At 40.9% G+C, this 20,636-nt stretch overlaps 1 protein-coding gene across 7 annotated transcripts in view; it reads right to left on the bottom strand.

Moving 5' to 3' along the window:
• Positions 1–20,636, bottom strand: part of cdk18 (cyclin dependent kinase 18) — a 56,230-nt gene that overhangs the window by 29,334 nt on the left and 6,260 nt on the right. For 4 of the 7 annotated variants that reach the window (XM_042225877.1, XM_042225878.1, XM_042225879.1 and 1 more), the window contains one exon: positions 1,456–1,591. In XM_042225877.1, coding sequence (XP_042081811.1) covers positions 1,456–1,573 — 118 coding nt within the window. In that variant the 5' untranslated portion in view covers positions 1,574–1,591. The other 3 variants (XM_042225881.1, XM_042225875.1, XM_042225876.1) reach the window with 3 other exon arrangements.

Raw genomic sequence — 20,636 nt, 5'->3', positions numbered from 1 at the left:
TTACTTATGTGGTAGTACACACGAACGCCTAACGTATCTTATAATAACACATCATAATAATACTGAATCGTCAAAATAGCACTGTAGCAGTAGGTGCTGTGCAAATAGAATTGAATTGAATTGAACCCGGGAACAATTGGTTGGAAATTGTGATGAAAGTTTAAATCAGATGCATTTTATAGACTCTGCAGTGTTATTCCATCTCTCAGTATCAGACGTGGTTTACATAATCAAGCACAGGCACTCAAGGATCTACTTGTGAGTGCATTCAGCTCCCTGGTATTATCTACCCCAATTTATCCCACTATAACCCTTATTCCCCTTTGAAGCCTGCTGATCCTCTGGCTCCGACTTGGTGGTGGTACCAGTCATAGCCGGAAAACCCCCAGTTAATCTGTGAGGGTCTGCTACAGACACGGAAGGAAGGAAGGCTTTTGTATTAAAACCCAGAGCGGTGTTGCAGTTTGTGCTCTATTATTAGACACAAGCCATTCATGCTCACATGGAGACCAAAGATGCAAAGAGGTAGAAGAGCTCATGGGTTGGGAATGTGAATGGATTTGAATGCTTTTAATTACCCAGTGCTTTATTGTTTTTAAAAGCTCGTTCGGTCTCTGAATACTCTGAGAAATCACACATTCAACAGTTAAAGAACAACATCTTCCATTTAAAGCTCGTGCTCACCTTACAACCTTAAGTCAGATATGCACTATTTTTTCTTTAAATCTAGAACGGCAGAAATATCTGGCTTTTCAAGCTCCTAAATGTTCCACCTGTTCTAACAGTAAAGTGATCAATTCCACCAACTCTGCTCTGGTCTTCTCTCTAGCTGCAGATGCTAAATGCTCCACTGCATTCAGCACCTAGTTGTTGACGTGTGGATTTTTTTTTTGGTGCCATAAGTTGTTGACGAGAGTGGACATCTTTGAATTGGCTGTTAAATCAAAACAATGCATAGAAAGTTGTTTAGTGAAGCAACTAAATGATGTTTGTATATTTAAGTTTACTTCCCTTGTCTTTTTCTTAATTATTGGTTATTTGCATCTGTGTTTCGTCACTCTCCCTGATTGCCTACTGTATATTTATACCCTCGGTCTCCCCTCAGTTCTCTGTTGATTATCAGTCCTTCCTCTCTTGGTTTGGACTTACGGACTTTGCTTATCAGTTGCCACTTGGACTTCTCTGGTACACCTGAATAAATGTTTGTCTTTTTCTTTATGAACTCTGTCCCACAACTCGTCCTTTGGGTGCTCAATTCCACATCATATGACACTATGTGGCTTAGCAGTGGATGTTACGACAAATCGACCATCGTAGTGAGTTTTGAAGAGTTATTTGCTGTTAAAATGTTTGCAACCGCAATGGTTTTCATAATCTGTGAAATTTCAAAATTGAACAGATAATTGTAGTAATCTCAGACAATGCTGGTGATTTGAGGGGGAAAGGTGTTCTTACCCTGAGTGTGCCGTATGTTGAGCTGGTTGATCTGCTCAGTGAACTCATTTTCTTCAATCGTCTCAGTCCGAGGAACCGACAAAGAGAAACGTCTCTTAAAGTTCTTCATCTTGTTCATGATGCTGAGTAGTTGACTCTAGGAGAAGACAAGCAGAGAGAGATTTCACAAAAACTTTCAAGGTGTAATAAAGCCATGCACACTACACTCGGTAGTCCGTCATTTTGAATGCAAACTATTTAGAATGAGTGCACTGGGTGAGATTTTTTCCTTTGTTCTTTTTGTGTTAGGGGGCTTTTGCATGACGTTGCTAACTAAAAAGCGGCAGTAAACACATACCTCCATCCAGGCAAAGAGAATGATCGATGTAAAGAGGACAGCATCAATACAAGTAACTAAGTGTTAATCCTCCTTGGTACACTGTCTACATGGCACAGGCTGCAGGGCATGTTGTACAGCTCTGATCTTCATGTGCAGCTTGACCAAATAAAGTCATGTGTGTTGTCTGATAATGAGGCAGAAAGCAGCGGGAAAGCAGCTGATCAATATACTCCCTCTCTCAGTAGGTTACACAGCCAAATCCTGCCCTAGCAGTTAGTTTTTACTTTGTTGGTCTTGTTTATTTTGATCCTCCTCCTTTCCTGTGGTCTGTGTGTTGCACAGACTGGTATCGTAGGGTCGCCACCATTTCTTTACTATCTAAGATTTCCACATATAGCATATGTGTATGTGTTTTTGCTCATTACTGCAAAAAGCTAAGAGATGTGTGTGGTGGGTTCAAATACAACCAGTACTGAGCCTTCGCTCATAAGAGTATTGCTATCTCAGAGAAATCTTCGTAGGTACTAAGAGAACGTGCGTCTGTACACAGTGCAGGTCAGACGGCGGCCTAGCCCAGTCAAGAAAATGTGAAAAAATGTATGAATGCACCAAGTAAAATACTGTGCTTGTCCATTATATATCCCTGTAAGGCATATATAATGTAAGGGATAATGTAAAGGAAGTTGTCATCTGTGTGAATATATAACTGAAACATTTCAAAAACGATTTACATTTTCCTAGAAAAGGGTCAAGGTTAGGGTTTGGAGCCAGGTTTGAGGTTGTTGGTGATGTAGAAGTCTTAAGAGGGTTAGGAGACAGTACAGTATTCTCTATTTTTAAGAACTCAGTAGCAGGTGCAATCTTCCAGCCCACTACCAAATATTTGAATATACGGATTTTAATGTACAGTGCAACCTGTTCTCACTCCTGAGTCTTAACCCCCGAGGTTTATGTCATCATCTTTGACAGCTCTGTCCCCCTTAGTGAATCAGAATATGTCCCTTTTTGCTTTTATTCAATTGCTCTCCAAGTCTCTGGTAATTAAGGAACATATTAAACGATCACACTATCTAAAAGAAAAGAAAAATATTCCCAAAATCTTAGTTTTGCCTTCGCAAAAATATTGTTTAGGATTGGGGTTGGCACTCATCATGGTTTAGACCTCAGATGGTTAGCACAATGATGTGGTCAGGATCCATCCCTGGCACAATATAGTCTGCTGTACATGTTTTTAGCGTCATTTCTCAGTGCACAGTATTGTATTGCTCTACAATACAATCCTGTAATCACTTTTATTTACAGAGTAGCGTTAGTGTATAGACATAACCGTTATACCCGGGCCCAACAACACATCCAGGGAAAAGGTGCAGAACAAAAGTAAAAGGAAAGCCTACTGCACTCAAAATCCTTCATTTGAAGGTTTTGCGATGGAGTCATCGCCACTTCATCTGCATCTGGTGACTTTTGCAGTGGCAACGTACAAACATTTTGACAAACTCTGGAAAAAGTTGAAGTAGAAGATTAACTTGCATTGAAAAAGTGCAGGTTGTAAAAAGCACATTGTTGGAGGAAACTGTACAACATATATTAATATATAACAAAATAAATCACTTTGTACAGGGGAGTACAAACTTTATTTCAAGTTAAATTCAAATTCTTCTGAATTCAATTTGAACATCTATTTAGTAGAAGAAAAGCAGGAAACAGGGAATTAAAACATCCAGCTGTATTTGCTGTTTCTTACATTGTAGATGGTTGTCTTTACCTCCTCACCTTAACAGAAAAAGTGAAGTCCAGTTGAGTCCCGTCAGGTCCATTAAAAATAGGCTAAGATTTATGTGTATAGACTGGGATGAGAAGTTGTGATCTCTTATCTGAGATTCACTGCTCTTTATGGATTTAGCCAAGAGAATTTAACAAGATATACACAGATGTTGTTGCATCTGCGATGATTGATTTTCAACCTCTAGAGAATATAAACCCAGCACAAAGCTCAATGAGTTCTGCAGATCGACAACAGCTTAAATTCAGCTTGATTTGATTAACATGAAACTGCCTAATATTTTCATTCTCAAGTTAGTATACTTCTTGTTTTTTTTTTACAATTTGTTTTGGAAGATATTTTAAAAAGAAAAAAGAAAGAAAAAACATATCAGCACCAAATCATCTGGCTCTGTTAAACTCTAACAAAGGACATCACATGTAGGCTTTAAATGTCCTGTTTATCAAATGTCATGGAGCAGTCCTTACATTCAAAAATAATTCCTGCATTCCTACATGACATCTTTCTCCATCATAAAATGATCAAATATGTTTTTCTCTCTCTGGGAAATACAGCAGCTGCACCTTTACCTCGCTAAACATCTGCACCAAAAATGCAGGATGAATATCAGGAGTTATTTTGGTGCCAAGCAGCACAATTCACATGTAATCAGTGGGAAATTGTTTAATTTTCCAGGAAGCGAACATTTTAGGTATTCATGATTAGTGAGCCTGGTTTCACAAAGGTCTTTTGTAACTGCAGAAAATGTCAAACTCCTGATATGAATCTGTTACCCAGAATTTTCCCTCCTTAACAATCACTAAAGTTTTTTAATAGATAAAAGCATGATTGAGAAACCTAATCAAACTACTCATCTCCCTTTACCCTGACATTAGATATAGATCAGGAGGGAGGTATAATGAACAAAGGTCTGACGCAGGACCACAAACATATGCAATTCCAGGAAAAGCAAAAAGACTAGAAAAAGCACGGGGATGTGTTTGTGGAGGGAGAACTGTTCATCTGCAAACTGGAGGTTGGATGGTTCAAGATACTGAGCTTTTAATTTCCAGTGTGGGCAAAACAGAAAAAGTATTTGAAAATAATGTTTTATAAATGTGGCTCATGGTCATAACAGCTAGAAAAGTGCTATGTAAAGACCAGTCTATTTGCCATATACAGTGAAAACACCAAGGCTGGAGACACAGGAAGAGACAGAACAAAGGAACAGGAAAGACAAGGTGGCAGAGAAACAAAGATTCAAAGCAAAAACAACAAAGACGCACACAGAAAATAGCAGCAATCTAAAAGTCATGACACACGCCAGCAGCACTCTGTCTGGGAAGATTTATTTTATGTTATCTTGTTTTATTCTTCCAAAAAACTAGAAAATCTGATATTTTGAGTGATGATATCTTATGTTTAGCATTTTGCTATTAATGACATTGTTGAGCAGATTTCACTCTTTGGTAAGATTGAATATTTTTAGTTAGTCTCTGGTTAAGGTGGGTAACATTTTAGGTTTAAATTAAAGCATGCCCATACAGTGTCTTTCAATAGCTGACAATCAGGAGGCAGTGTACAAACTGCATTCAGATCCCTCTAACGTGAGAGCACTTTCAGTTAAAACTTCTGCAGCTTTCAGAAAGGAGGTCTTTTCTGAAAAGGACAAGAAGATGATGGTAAAGTACAGACTGTGCCCGATCCTACACAACAGCTCACTGCTGCAAACGGACATCAAATCACTCTTAGCATTTCCAACATGTTAACACAAAGCTGGCCACAAAACCTTGAGGAGAAAAATCTAGACTTGTATGTGGAGATCTGGGAATGGAATTAAAATTTTGAAATTTTCACTCACAGAAATGATTCGTACACAAATTTCCTGTAAGTGAAGTTAGATGAATTATTCACAAATATGCACACAGAGCTAAAAACAACATTTTTAATTTTAATTTCGGTTATTTTCTCGATCCTTTCCCAGTAAAGGTAAAGACAGTAGTACGACAATGGTCATTTCCAGAATTTTCCACAACATTCCAAGGAATTCTAAAGCAGGCAGGCACCGGAGCAGTCAGTATGACAAAGTCTGTGCACCTTCTGAGTTCTAAATGGTCTCTGAGGGAAGCGTGTCATTGCTGGACTCGGTGATGTCGCCACTACAAACCACCTCCCCCTTCCAAACTGGTCAATCCAGGGGAAACACTGAAGGTGGTGAATAACCTTTAAAATCCAGCTTCAAGGTAAGACAACACAGGCTGCTTAGTCAATATTGGAACTGATACTTTTGATAACAGTGGGACTGCAGACTAATGAGATTAGCATGAATAATGTTAGCCTTGTGACGACTCAGAGAAACATTATTAGAAACAGGTGTGCACACACTCGTTCATAATCTTGGTTTTTGTAGCTGATTAAATATTATTAAATGGAAAAGTTTGATATGAAGCTAATTTCAATATTAGCATTAATCTAATATTAGGTTTTGTGTATGTGGCAGATATCCATAATCTCTTAAAACTTAAAGTTAAGTGGAAGAAGTTTAATTCATGCTGAAAGTATCAATGTAACTGTCAAACAAATTTTGATACATACATAATATTTTGTAGCGTACTCATGATAACCCAAAGCACACAGGGCTATTAAGAATGTGACGGATATTTGGTGATTTAAAAGTCTGACACTGCAATATAGAAGCCAATAGTTTTTTCTTCTTTTAAACAGGAAATATAAGCAGATTTATAAGTGCATTGGCTGAGGTCTGATTCTCATTTTTAGTAACAGGAATCTGGATCTTCATACAAAAGGAGACTGGAGAAAATCAAAAACTGATTTATTAAAGTTTGCTTTAACTGTTTTGGTTTGATTATTTAAGATTCCTTTGATGGCTTTGGCCAGACAGCAATAGTTATGAGACAGTATCCTCAGCCCTGCCAGTAAGCTTGTGTTCAGCTGATTGTCATTTCAACAACCAGGGAACAGTTACCACATACTGTGTATATGTTTATGTATTTAGTTATTTTTCAGCTCTACAGATGACAGTGCATAACTAGTTTGGTGCTTTAATCTGTTAAAAAAAAATCATTTAAAAGGTGTGAAAAATGAATACAGACCAGGGGGTTGGGAGAAGATAATGAATGCATTCTCAGAACCAAAGACGTGTAGGTGGCAGCCATAAATTGAACAGTGAATGAGAGGAGAGGAAGCCGCTCACAAGAAGATGGTGGAAGCAAATAATCCCCAGATCAGTGCAGAGAAAGAGAGGATTTCTCATTTTCTAAAAGGGGAAGCCTTTAGAAATCAAATTCAGCTCACGTGAAGCCTCGTTGTGGAGGGAATCTCACTCTCGGAGGCATAAATCACAACAGCACTGTCATAGCAGAGCTACAAGAACTAAAGATCACCTTTTTTTAAAGACCTGATAGTATCAAGTCAAATGAGCAGCTGACATTTCACATTTTATATATGCATTAGATTAAGTTAAATGTATCAGCAAAATTGCAGTTGTTCTCACTACCAGTAAATATCTTTGCTGCAGTTATTTAAAGCAATGTCCATAATATGCCAATAATAATCCCATAAGCCCAGAGACTAGAATAAACAATGAACCCTGATGACTGAGGCATTTATTGTGAATTGTTGGAATGCACAATAGTTCTAAATTTGGGAAGCTGGAATAGTAAAAGCCATCAGATAGAAAGCAGATTAACGAGTTGAGAATGGAGGCGGAAAGAGGCTTACTGAGAAGACAGAAATCAATACCAGCAGGCTGACTGAAGTGTTGCTTTGTTTGCAGTTGTGGCAAATGTTTTTCCCCATGAGGATTTGTGGGGCTGCCTGTGTGAAGGCTGAATTCCCCAGTGTATCAGCAGGGTATGGAAGCCTGCTGCACAGACAAGGAGTACCGCCGATGCACTTTACCAGGAGCTGAGATACACAAAGGAACATTGTAGCTCAGTCTGTGGTCTAAAACTGAAGTCAAGGAAATTGATCTAAAACAAAGCAAAAAAACCGGCAATACAAACACTTCCTCGTGTTACATCAGCACTGGCCTACTGGCTGAGCTGTTCTTTCTAAGGAGATTGAGGAGGTGTTTTTTTTTTTTTAATCTTTATCAGCATCATTGAAGAAAATAGTTTCCAGTTTTTATTTTTAGATAAACCTCCTAACCCCTAACTCTGCCCCCGACACTGGGCTTTAAACCCTAAGTAAATATTGTTTTTACATACCAGTCTTTGCAGATTATTTCAGTGTGTCGAGACAACCAGATGCCGTATAGCACAGCTGTCAAACTCCAGTCCTCGAGGGACGGTGTCCCTGCTGCAACACACCTGAATAAAATTAGTAGGTCATTAGCAAGACTATAGAACTTGATTGCATGCTGAGGTGGGGACTCTAACCCTACTCAAGTAAATCTAAGTAAATTTAAGTGAAAATGTAGTTCTAAAATTACTTTCATTGCACCATGTTCATTCACTCATGAGCTGCTGTTACATGAATCAAGTGGCTGAATTGTCACCTCAGCATTCAGTCCGGTTCTATAGAGTCTCGCTAATGAAATTCAAATTCAAATTCAAATTTTATTTGTCACGTACACAGTCATACACAGTACGATATGTAGTGAAATGCTTGGACAACTGCTCGTGACCTAAAGAAAACAAAAAAGGAAAGGCTATGAATAAGATAGGAAATAAATATGAAAAATTAAAAAGGGTAAATTTAACTAGGAAGGAATAAAATATAAATTAAGGTTAAAAATGAAATAACTGTACAACACAAATTAGAATGAAGGGTAAATTTAACTGGGAGAATAAGATAAAATATATAAATTAAAGTTGAAAATAAAATAACTGTACAACAAAATACACAATACACTATAGAACTATATAAGAATGTATGAAGAAATCTAAATATAAATAAATATATACACAATAACAGCAGCTGTACAAGTATTAACCGGAAATGAAGAATATAGTGACCAGTGTTGTGCAAAAACAAAGTCCAGAAAGTCCAGTGTGTGTGTAAGAACCATATGTGTGGGTCAGTACTGTGTGGTGGTGTGATTGAGAGACCGTATCGCCTGCGGGAAGAAGCTCCTCCTCAGTCTCTCTGTGTTGGTCTTCAGGGAGCGGAATCGCTTTCCTGACCTCAACAGAGAGAACAGTCTGTTGTTGGGATGGCTGAGGTCCTTCACGATCTTCCTGGCCTTGGTCCAGCACCGCCTGCTGTAGATTGAGTGCAGGTCAGGGAGCTCGGAGCGGATGGTGCGCTCAGCTGACCGCACAACCCTCTGTAGAGCTCGTCTGTCCTGCATGGTGCTGTTCCCGAACCAGGTTAAGATGTTTCCCGCCAGGATGCTCTCTATGGTGCACGAGTAAAAGTTCCTGAGCACCTTGGAGGGCAGTTGGAAGTCTCTCAAGCGTCTGAGGTGGTAGAGACGCTGTCGGGCCTTTTTCACCACGGTGTTGATGTGACAGGACCATGACAGGTCCTGCGTGATGTGAACTCCGAGGTATTTGAAGCTGTCCACTCTCTCCACTGGGCACTCGTTGATGACGGGGGTCTGGTAGTTCCTCTCCTGCTTAGTGCTGAAGTCCACTATCAGCTCCTTTGTCTTACTGACGTTTAGAAGGAGGTTGTTCCTCTGGCACCAGTTCTCCAGATTCCTAATCTCCTTCAGGTAGGCCGTCTCGTTGTTATCAGAGATCAGGCCCACCACGACGGTGTCGTCAGCAAACTTGATGATGGTGGTGGAGCTGGTAGTGGCCACACAGTCATATGTGTACAAAGAGTACAGCAGGGGGCTCAGAACACACCCCTGGGGGGCTCCAGTGCTGAGAGTGGTGGAGGCTGAGACATGTCCGCCCATCCTTACTGCCTGTGGTCTGCCAGTTAGGAAGTTGGAGATCCACTGACACATAGATGAGCTGAGTCCCAGATGCTCCAGCTTGGTGGTGAGTGTGGAGGGAATTATGGTGTTAAATGCAGAGCTGTAGTCTATGAAGAGCATTTTAACATAATTCCCCCTTCTAGTGTCCAAGTGAGTGAGTGATGTGTGGAGGAGATGAGAGATGGCATCGTCTGTGGAACGATTTGGACGGTAAGCGAACTGTAGTGGGTCCAGTGTGTCTGGTAGTGAAGAAATGATGAAGTCTCTGACCAGGCGTTCAAAGCACTTCATCACTACTGAGGTGAGGGCTACAGGGCGATAGTCATTGAGAGAAGCAGGGTGGGGTTTCTTCGGGACAGGAACAATGATGGACTCTTTGAAGCATGTGGGGATCACCGACTGAGATAAAGAGATGTTGAATATCTCAGTGAACACAGGAGCTAGCTGGTATGCGCAGTCTCTTAGGATACGACCTGGGATGCCGTCTGGTCCTGCTGCTTTCCTGGTGTTCACTCTCTTGAAGGCTCTCCTTACTTCATGCTCGGAGATGACGAGCACGTTTCCGGTGCTGGCAGTATCTTCCTGTCTGCAGCCGTTAGCGCCGCTAACACTAGCATTGTTGGAGACCTTAGCTGCAGCCTCGAAGCGAGCATAGAAAGTGTTCAGCTCGTCTGCCAGAGTCACGGCCGCGTTCGTCATACCGGTTGTTGGTGCTTTATAGTCCGTTATTGTCCTTAGTCCCCGCCACAGGCTCCTAGAGTCACTCTGTTGGAGTTGTGACTCTAGTTTCCTCCCGTAGCGCTGCTTCGCCTCTTTCACCGCCCTCCGCACGTTATATGACGCGGCTTTGTACGGGTCCATGTCCCCCGTCATGAGTCCCGTGTTGTAGGCAGCGGTGCGGGATCTCAGAGCGTCGCGGATGGTTTTATCCACCCACGGCTTCTGGTTGGGAAACGTTGTGATAGTCTTTGTCTCCACGGTATCATCCGCTAGTTTCCCGATGAATCCCACAACCGCTTCCGTAAACACGTTGACGTCATCGTCGGAGCTGTTTCTGAACATGCCCCAGTCTGCGTCATCGAGTGCGTCCTGTAACGCGGCCACCGATTGGTCCGTCCAGCGCGCGACCTTCCTCTGAACCGGAACTTCCTGTTTCAGCCTTTGTTTGTATTTTGGCATGAGGAAGATGGCGGCGTGATCAGATGACTGTATTCAGGTGTGTTGCAGCAGGGACACATGGAAGTTTCAGGACACCGGCCCTCGAGGACTCGAGTTTGACACCTGGGCCATAGGGCAAGGTACAGCCTTTGCCAGTCCATCACAGGGGCAGGATTATGACTTAGACTAAGTTTTGGAAGTGACTGTTTCCTCCATGGCAGAAACAAACCAGGTGCTGCTCCTTCACGGAGTGAGGTTAGTAAGTATGCATTAGTGTTGGAGGACCTTAAAATCCACTTAACACTACTTGGTTTGACACAGCACTTAATATGCTGGGCACTCCGAGCTAATGTACACATAGCGTGTGCAGGTCAGAGAGACAGACAACCACACACTGACACTCACAAAAACCACAAAAATACAGGGAAAACATGCAAACCCCACACAGAAAGGCCCCAGATGACCAAGAAGTGTGAATCCAAAACCCTGCGGATTCAAGTGCTAACCACAACACTGCCCAGAGTATTAAAATGACATTTGTAAACTTTATTGCTCTTCAGTGATTTCTCCAAATTAATTTGTCTAAATTTCATTAAGATTTAATGGCAACTTTAGGCCAGCACAATTGAAACCCCATGTACAGTATTATGCATATGTGAAATGACTTAATTTCCAAAGTTTAGACGGAGAGCAAAGTGGAAATAGTTTCTGAAACTTCAGATTTTAACCACAGAAGTGTTGATCTATAGTTCCCCTCCAACTCTATTCACACAGAGTGCCAATCAGCCACATGTTTTCTGTTTGCAGTGTCCACACAAAGATAATATCAGTTGATCTTGCCCTTTTGCTCTCCGAAAGAAAATCAAAAGTTTCATTTTCCACACAGGACTTTGAAAAACATCTGATTGAAAGCTTCTATTCTCTTTGCTCCCTCATTTGCCCTCTTGAACAACGTAATTGCATAGGTCGTGACGGAGAAAGTTCCTGATTGCAGTGGACAGTGTTTGTGTGTTTTTCTGTGAGACCAGCGGTGTGTTGTATTTATCTTCCAGACAACAGACTCCTCTGTTTGGAGAAGAGTGCAGATTTAGGTCCTGGATGGTTGCATCCAATCAGCAGAATCTGGCATCACACTCAGAGTTACTCCATCAAAGGGAGGAAGCTGGTCTTTGTGGTTGTAGTTGTGTGATACTGTCTGACCACACACACACACACACACACACACACACACACGCTTGATCTCATAAGTGCATCTGCTCAAAGCAAGGTGCCAGCATATCTCAGTTTTCCCCTCACTGTGATCCTGCCTGGACACTTCACGTTGCTACAGCACCCACTCTCCTCTTTGATCTCTCTTTGTCTTCCTCCATCAACCCTCCCACCTCTCATGCATCTGGATGAGGGCTTCTTTCACACACGTCACTCACGTAACCTTAATTTGTTCTATCAGAAATGTTGTAAATCAGCATTGCACCCTCGGTTCCACTGCAGACAGAAACATGGCAGTGACTTTATTTTTAACCTCTAAACACTAACAACAGTTAAGATTAGGCTACTAGATTCTATTTTTTATTGTATTTTTTAATGAAACATCTGGCACACCCGAGTTGTGCTCGTTCAGCACAACAAAATCCAAATCTTCACCCTGAATAAACTGCCAGAGATCTGGTAGTTTAAAAAATAAACATTGTCACTGTAAATACATACGATGAACTTAAGATAATATTCTATAGCACAACATTAAAAACAGGATCTTGACTAAAACATTGGATGATAGGTAAGAGAACAGAATCAAGAAAAAATGAAGGTATAAAAGGATAAGCAGAAGGGAATGGATGGAAACCTGTATGAACATCATGTTCTTCCATAGGGAAGTCTAGCTGATTATAGTCTGCTTATGTGTGAACGTAGACAAAGCCCTAACCCATAGAGCTTATAGAGCCACTGCACCTGCTGCACCACCAGCTTTTCTTTAAAACATGCTGCTTTTACTGTGAATAATTTAGATTTGAGCTGGTTAACAGAATGATACGTATGTAAAAGAAATTAAAATACTAAATGATTGTAACTGTCAGAGGCAGACTGGTCACTATTCCAGGGGACACTGGATATTTCCTGGTGTTTCCTGCTATACATATTCATGTGTGTTGTCTTAGTGTTATTATCAATTAGTTTTCAGCTCTGAAAATTCAGAATTTCTTTTCATCCATAAATAATGTGTTTTTCTCTTTTTAGATGTTTTTATGGATTTGAGTTATATTAAAATACATTTCTGTTAGCATTAGGAATCCCACAACACCATGAGCCACCTTACTGCGATTCCACTTGATCAGCAAACAGTTTATGTGCCAGGTGCCAGAGTCTCAGCCACAGACTGCATGCTCTCTAATGGCTAATTACACACGTAAATGGACACATGGAGCCAATGTTAGACACATCAATCAGGAAAAAGGAAAGAAAGCAAAGTAGAGAGGAAGAGAATAAAGAAGAGATGCAGCTGTGGAACCTGTGAGTCTGGAACCAAGTCAATGTAAACAATCACTAATGATCAGTTTTTAGTCAATGTGTGTTTGTGTTTGGGGTTTTTTTTTGTTTTTTTTTTTTATCCTTTTGCTTATTAAGCTTCAGATTAAAATCATTGGGCAGTTTGAGCTTACTATGACTCAGTGTCTGTTTAAAAAAAATCTAGTTTAATTATTTTGCCTGGCCTTCTACATCCAGGCAAACCACAGCTTTGAAAACTTTGAAAATTACATTTTGATATCATGTTGTTAACAAACATATTATGCGAATAACAGCCAATCAGAAAGCGCTTGGACACATATGGCTCTACTCTCTACACCAGTATTTATTTGGCAATTAAAAATGAATTGGGCATTAGTACATTAACGTTATTTTATTAACAGGATGGAATATTGTTTATTCTTCAAAATATCTCTAGGTATTAGGATAACATTAGAGTAAATTATTATGATGATTTGGCCATGGATACAGAGAATTTTATATTGTGATTGCAAAATAAGCAGTGTGATGACTTACATGCACAGAGTGACCTGGGAATATGTCCCAGCCGACCTCTGATTAAGTCGTTACAGTTAGAGGAGACTGGAAGAGTTGCAACATTCCAAAACAAGTTAAAGTAATGTCACCAGTACCGCCAAAATGGTTACTCTTCTAACTGATAAACTAAATAATTGGAGGAAACAAAATTTGAAAGATATTGATGTATGCCACCCCCCTTTGTTTTGCCAAAATATATGATTAGGGGTTGGCACTTATGGTGAATTGGACTGCAGAGGGTTAGTTACACTATCACCACAACCAAGCAGATAGAAGACACTTGTCACTGATGCCTGTCCTTTTCTGTGCTGGGGGGTCTTGCTGCTGCTCTCCCTGCCTCTGGCTTTCCACGTATGCACATGAAAGGACGGGGAGGTCCAGTGCAGGCTTAGCTAAATATAAAGTACTGTGGGTGGAAATAACAATCTGCTTTTCACTATTGTGGTTTAGATCATCGCAAAAGCTGACAGTAGCCCTGTTAGTTACGTACTTATAAATGCATCAAGTAACTTGGCTCAGCTGCTGAGTGCTAACAAAATATTGCACTTTTGGGTTAGAATCAGATCTACTGGAGTAGTTCAGTGTATGTTGTGTTTGATTCAGCAAAAAGCCATATACCCATGGCCCAGTGAACCGTGGCATACACAACTCCCCTTGTGTGCGCTTGTTTAGAATGGGGCCAGCTGATGGGTTGTTTAGATGGGCTTCATGGTCAGTAAGCACAGACCTCAGAAAATATGACACATTTAACAGAACAGGCATGACTATATACCACTGTGACTCAAACCACAGTTCACATGTGCACTCATTCAGATATAGAGCCTTGGGCAAACATATATTTTTATCTCTCCATTCAGTTTGTTGAAAGTGAGTGAATGAATGACCCTGAGAGGCTGGTAAAAAGCAGCTCTGGCGTAGCGTCAGAGCAGGCCATAAGCCTGCTATCACTCAGACTGCTGCATCATCTGACTGCTGTGTTTGTCCAGTGAAACCTGGCATGGCCGTTTCTTGTTTCTGACAGCACAAGCTGTGATCTGATCCACACTAGGATCTACAAAAAAGGTTTGAAAGACTTTTTCCTTTAGAAATAAGTCACTTTAATGCTCAAAGTTTCACAAGATTAAAGCTGTATTAATAACTCACTGTGTGATCACATTACATCATAGATACTAAGACAAAAAAAAATAAAAAGTACCCTTATGTAAATCTTTACTTTGGTAATGAATAAGAGAGTCTACCACAAATCTAAATCTCTGCCATGCACCGATGTCAGTGGAACAGCTAATATATTTCAGCTGCTAATTAGCTCTCGAGGGGCAGAGGTAACCACCATTTTTTGAAGTCTCCCACAGATTTCTGTTCAGGATTCTTTGAGTATCATGACTCCTCCTGCAAGAACGTCTCCAGCTGCACACCAACAGCACATGTGGTGGAAAGGTAAACAGTTTGTTGTACTGTATATGTGCACAAGGTTGGTCTTGTTATCACACACCACTTTGTTATTTTCTATGTAGTTCATGCCATGTTCTCGCATGTTGTTCATGTGTGAAAATCATCGTCATACATGCTTTTCTCTGCTTTATGTTCAACGTGTGTGAGAAACAGAGGGAGTAGAGTTCAGCACGTGAACATGTCTGTCAGTGTCTTCTGTGTATTCGTTTGATGGCTCATGCGCTCTTAACTGACCTTGAGCCTGGGGTTAAATTACTGTGTGCTCCACTGCTTCATATAGACTGAAAAAAAACCCCCTTTTGCTTGCACAACACCCACCATCACACGTGCACAAATACACGCACATTTTCCCTAAAAGAAGATGAATGGGAGTGACAGTGCTGCTCACAGAGTGGTGAAAGACAATCTCTATGAAATAGCTGCTGTACAGTCTGTAATGCAGCCAATCAAGTTTTAGCTGCCATTATCCAGCCATACTGCAACAATACACATATATAATCAAATACACGTCTCTGTATGAGCAAAGTGTTATATAATCTAAGACATTACATAAATAAACCCTGAATATAGAACGATCACAATGGCAATGAACTCCTTATATGAATATTATTAAGATTAATCAAATGAGCACTTTATTTAGATGGACGTGAGCTGTCTTCTTTCTACTGTAGCCCAGAACAGTCATCAAAAGCTAGTTGGAGTTGAAACCTGGTTGTACAGGTAATTCACTAATACAGAGTAAATTTCATCCACCCTGGAACCAACGCCATCACGCTATGAATGAATTCTTCCTGTGCACAGTCCCACTGAGTTCTTTGAGAACACAAAAACCGTGCTATGATCCACTAGGTACCCCCCACCCACCCATCAATCAACTCAACTTGGTTCCATTACAATCAAGTAGCACCTAATGTGCGTAGGGTTGCTATAGCAACGTGCCTGAAAGTCCTTTGATGTCATTTATATGCAACACAAACAACACAATGGGGGACGTCGAGGTGATGATATACCTGCTGCTCTGAGAAATGGCGGTTTTGATTTTAGAAGAAGACTCATGATTCATCCTGTGACGCCACTGACCAGCCAATTGCTTGAAACCCTGCGAAGTAGGAACTAAAGGGCAGGTACTACCACCTAATCAAAAAGCCTAAAAACCAAGTCGAGTCATGCTGAGCTGACCCAAGCAGGCACTAGTGGAAAGAGTCTATAGCAGTTATTTCACCCGTTTTTGCTGCAAGTTGCCAAATTTCTTTGGCAATTCATGATCGCTGGTCTCCATGTTGCTGCTAGTCTCTTCTGTCCAGTGTGGACTAAAGTTAAGGTGTGATAGAAGGGTACGCACTGATTTCAGTCTTCAACTTCTCACCACAAGAAGACTAAATGCTAAATACTGGTCATTTAAATGTTAAAACAGGTCAAGTCTTGAACTTGACCCATCCAGAATATAGAAGATAGAATAACCACCTTCTACTGGTAAAACAATGAACGTGGAGTTGGTGACCAAGAGGAACCAAAGCAATTTGCTAAAGCTGCTAAAAGCTCTTTGGAGCAGAGCAAAGCTGAGGGATTGTAACACGGTTAATGTTGTCACCACCAGAAGTGCGATTACATGTAGTCATTTGTTATCTGATGCTTTAAAAACATTTATAATTTGAGCTTTAAAAGCAAGCTGTAACTTTTGTGCCTTTTTAAAAATTAGACCTTGAGGCCTGAGCTTTCTGTGTTTAGTCCATGACAGTGTGAGCTTCCTGTAGCTGGCTGACATAACAATACAAATAACAATCGTACATCTCAGAAACTTCAAACCAAACTTAAAGAAGAGCTCTCAGCAGTCTGACATGTCCTTTAACGTATTTAACTAAATCTGAAGTTACTGTGGACAAAGCAGCACCGTGAATGCTTACTCTTTACTTTTCACAGGCTTCAGCACAGTTTTAAGAAGAGTTTAGAGTTAAAGCACACTTGATAGGGACTTGACTTAAGTCGTGTCAGGAACAAGTGGGATTAGCTTAAGACGTAGCAACCCAGACATTCCCCCTGCCTCCATGTCCCACAGTGATAATCAATTCTGCCAGACGTCTCTGTGCAGTGTTGTGTTAAGCAAAGTCGAGCCTGAATGACTTGACACAGGCTTGTTTATGAGTCGGTGTCCCCCTTTTATCAATGATGAAAAATCAAGCATTGTTGTGCTTAACATTTGTGTGACATATTACACAATACTTGTAATTAGAAATATGATGTCACATTCTCGCCGCCTCTTTGTCTCCAGGCTGAAGCCTTAATAAAGATGGCATTTTGTTTGCTTCCATCCCATCTATTCTTGTTTTTTCAATCAAGGCTGACTAGACTACAGTCGCAGCCTTCTGTTCTCTGCTACACATTTCCATCACTTTGTTCATCTCCCATCGCTCTTAAATTCTCAGTTCACATCTTCGATGATGAAGATAAATGCTAATAAATGAGATAAAACTGACAAGACGTGTGACAGAAACAATAAATCTCTTTGTACTCTGCTGTTTTCTGTTACATGTCACCCCATGTCCCCGTGTCAACAGTAGCCCCACTGTATTCATGAGTGAATAGCAAAAGTACTGAGGTCAAACAGGTCAGACTGGCCTATTGTAACCCAGGCCGACATGGTTTGTGCTGCACGTGTTAAATGTCATAGAGGTTGTTCTGTTTCCTTGTTTATCATATCCTCTAATTCATTTAGAGTTTTGCTTATATTTTAATCAGTCAGAAGTTTTAATAAAACAGCAAATGTGTTTGTAAGAGCTTTAGTATTTATTTTAAAATTAATTCTTCTCTAGGCAGTCAGCTGATGGACATTCCCAGAACCTGCATCTGACTTCCTAACAGATGAATGTGCTTGGAAAACCTTAACAACCGAGCACATGAATTGCTTTGGCCTCTTTGGCTAGTTTCCCCTTTCATAATAACTCTATAGTGGGGAAAGTTTGTAAAACTTTATAATAGTTAATAATAAATATAATATTGGTGAGACTTACAGTGAGGGGCATGATTACTCTGACTTATGTGGAAACAAGGAGCTGTAGCCACTTGCTTCAAGGCTTAATTCAAGTATCACTTGGACTGTCCAACTGTGTTTGTGGTCCTTTCTGATTAGTAGCTACAGCCACCCCACAGAAAACTCCTGATTATGATTAGGTAACGGACTAAAAAAAATACCAGTCACCAAAACTGAGGCCTTACCACAGGTGACAACATTTGTCACACAGTTCGATTAAAAAGACAAACTTGGTGATACTGTCAAGGACCTGGGTCTGTGGACCCAGGGTTCTTGAGTAGCTTGTGGAATTGTGTATATTTGCCGGTCCGTGGTGCTTGTGTCCCTCGTTTCCAGGCTTGTGTGTATAGGTGTTTGTGTGTGGGTGTGTACAGTAACCGTCAGGCCTGTCAACCCTGTGTCCCGGGTGTGTCCCATTGGGAGGCTGGCCACACCTGATGAGGATGATCTCACACACCTGCAGCCGATCAGGATCTTCGGGGGAGCTACTTAGCAGTGCGGCTGCGTTTCTCAGCAACTGTTTGTTGTGAGTGTGAGTCTGCCGCATTGTTAAGGTACTTATGCATTCATTCATTTCTCTACAAATGAGGGTAAAAATTTTGCATCAGCAACCTAAAATGAGTGAAGGGATTTCCTTTTTGCTTCATCTATTTAGACTGTCTACACCTGCATAGCGGCTAACAGGGCACGCAACATGTTAAGTTCATATCCTTACAAAGAACAGGGAACGAGTGTCTGCACTCCACCACGAACAACAATAAAGACATAGATCCAACATAAACCATCCTGCTAGCTCAGGTTTGCTGTTAACTTAAAGATATGGAGATTTCACATTGACTCAGGATTCAGACTGAAATGTGGTATCATGTGATGCAAAGTGCAGCATAAATAAAATGTCTCTCCAAATAATTTAGCTGCCAAACAGAAAAACAAAGGGTATAAGAACAAAGAAGAAAAACGAATCCCAGACTATAAAGAATAAAGGAGCAGCGTCACTGAAAGGCTATCATGCTCAAACAAGCTCAGCTCAGCCTAATGGACATTTGTTGTGACTGAAAACATGAAATTACTCGAGTGAGGCCAAAAAGGCTCAGTGGAAAATTAGAGTGAGGGACTTCCTGTTGACAGAAAGAAATGTTAAGTTTAGTCAGGGCGTTCTGATCGGCACCATACATACGCTTTGTTTGACACTGGTGTTGCTTTTTATCTCACAAACGCCGTCTGAGGAATTACTGAGGACACGTTTCAGGCTTATCTTTCAGGTCATGTGTACTACTGTTGATATTGCTCCGCACTCCTGATAAGGAGCTGTGCATTGTACCTGCTACAATTTAATGTCCTTATAGCTTAACCAATCAACATCCAAAGTTTCACTAACCACACCCAGGCCTGGTTACTGCCAGACCTTAAACAGAAATATACCACTTAAATAAAACCTGTCTGATAAAGTGAAGCAGGCTAAAATAGCTCAGAAAGAAACAAATCATGCCACTATCAAAAGAAACAGCTGAGAAACAAAGTCATTCAAATCTATGCAAAAATAATTAAGAAAGGGGGCAAACACTTGAAACAGTGTTTCACTGAGAGATATTAACTTTCAGATTAGAGCTGCTGGATGTGATTTTTAGCTTTATGGATCTTCTGTTTCTTTCAGTTTGTATAAGCGGAAAAACAAACTTTGGTTGTGAAATTAACACATTTTAAAGGCAGAAACAGGAATCGTGTTTCAGACATTCACACCTGTCAGACCGCCTCACATCACCTGGTGTGTTTGATTATTCTGGTGTTTTTGAGACTCTTCCCTCAGGTTTTAGCTTCTGGTCAGGTTTCTGACAGGAGCAGCTTGGTGACTCACAGCTTACTTTACACCACAGAGGTGTCTTCTACATGTCTGTGTGTGAGCAGGCACCTAATAAGCCAACGCAGCTGCAGCACTGTAGCAACTTCTGAGAAAAAGCCCTGCAATTATCCAGAGTGTTCAAATACAAAACTGAGCTCACAGTTTAAAGTGTTTATCCTCCTGAACAGAGAAGGAAGCAGATCCTGGATGTCCGTTTTCCCATGCCATCACCGAACCCCCCCCTCGAGAAGGAGCCTGTCACAACAATTGCTTTTGTCCAACATTCCTGAAAACAACAATTATTCTTTAAAAAGCACTGGCTGCCTGAGATAGGATGGATCATTTAAATGAGCTGGACTGCTAGGCTGCGAAAGCGCTGCCCACACACCTGTGACAACCATTTGAAGCGTGATGGGTGTGAGTGAGGTAAGAATGCCCAGCAACACTTTACGTCCTTTAGGGCTTTAAAAAAAAAAATTAGTGTGACCTTGGCAGCAGCAGCAGCCAGAGCTGCACATGCTGCAGTACGTGGTTACTGCCTGTGCACATGACAGAATCTGACTGTCTGCGAATGCTTGTGAAATTTGACCATTTCATATATTGACTGTGTGTTATAATGCTCACAAATGCAGTCATGCAGTGCTTTTATCTAACATCCACACTCTCTCTCTC

Source organism: Haplochromis burtoni, unplaced genomic scaffold, assembly GCF_018398535.1.
Source record: "Haplochromis burtoni strain Fernald_Lab_line unplaced genomic scaffold, NCSU_Asbu1 Contig_186, whole genome shotgun sequence".
Taxonomy (NCBI): Eukaryota; Metazoa; Chordata; class Actinopteri; order Cichliformes; family Cichlidae; genus Haplochromis; species Haplochromis burtoni.
Note: the sequence above shows the minus strand (reverse complement) of the source record. Positions and strands in the feature narration are given on the sequence as shown.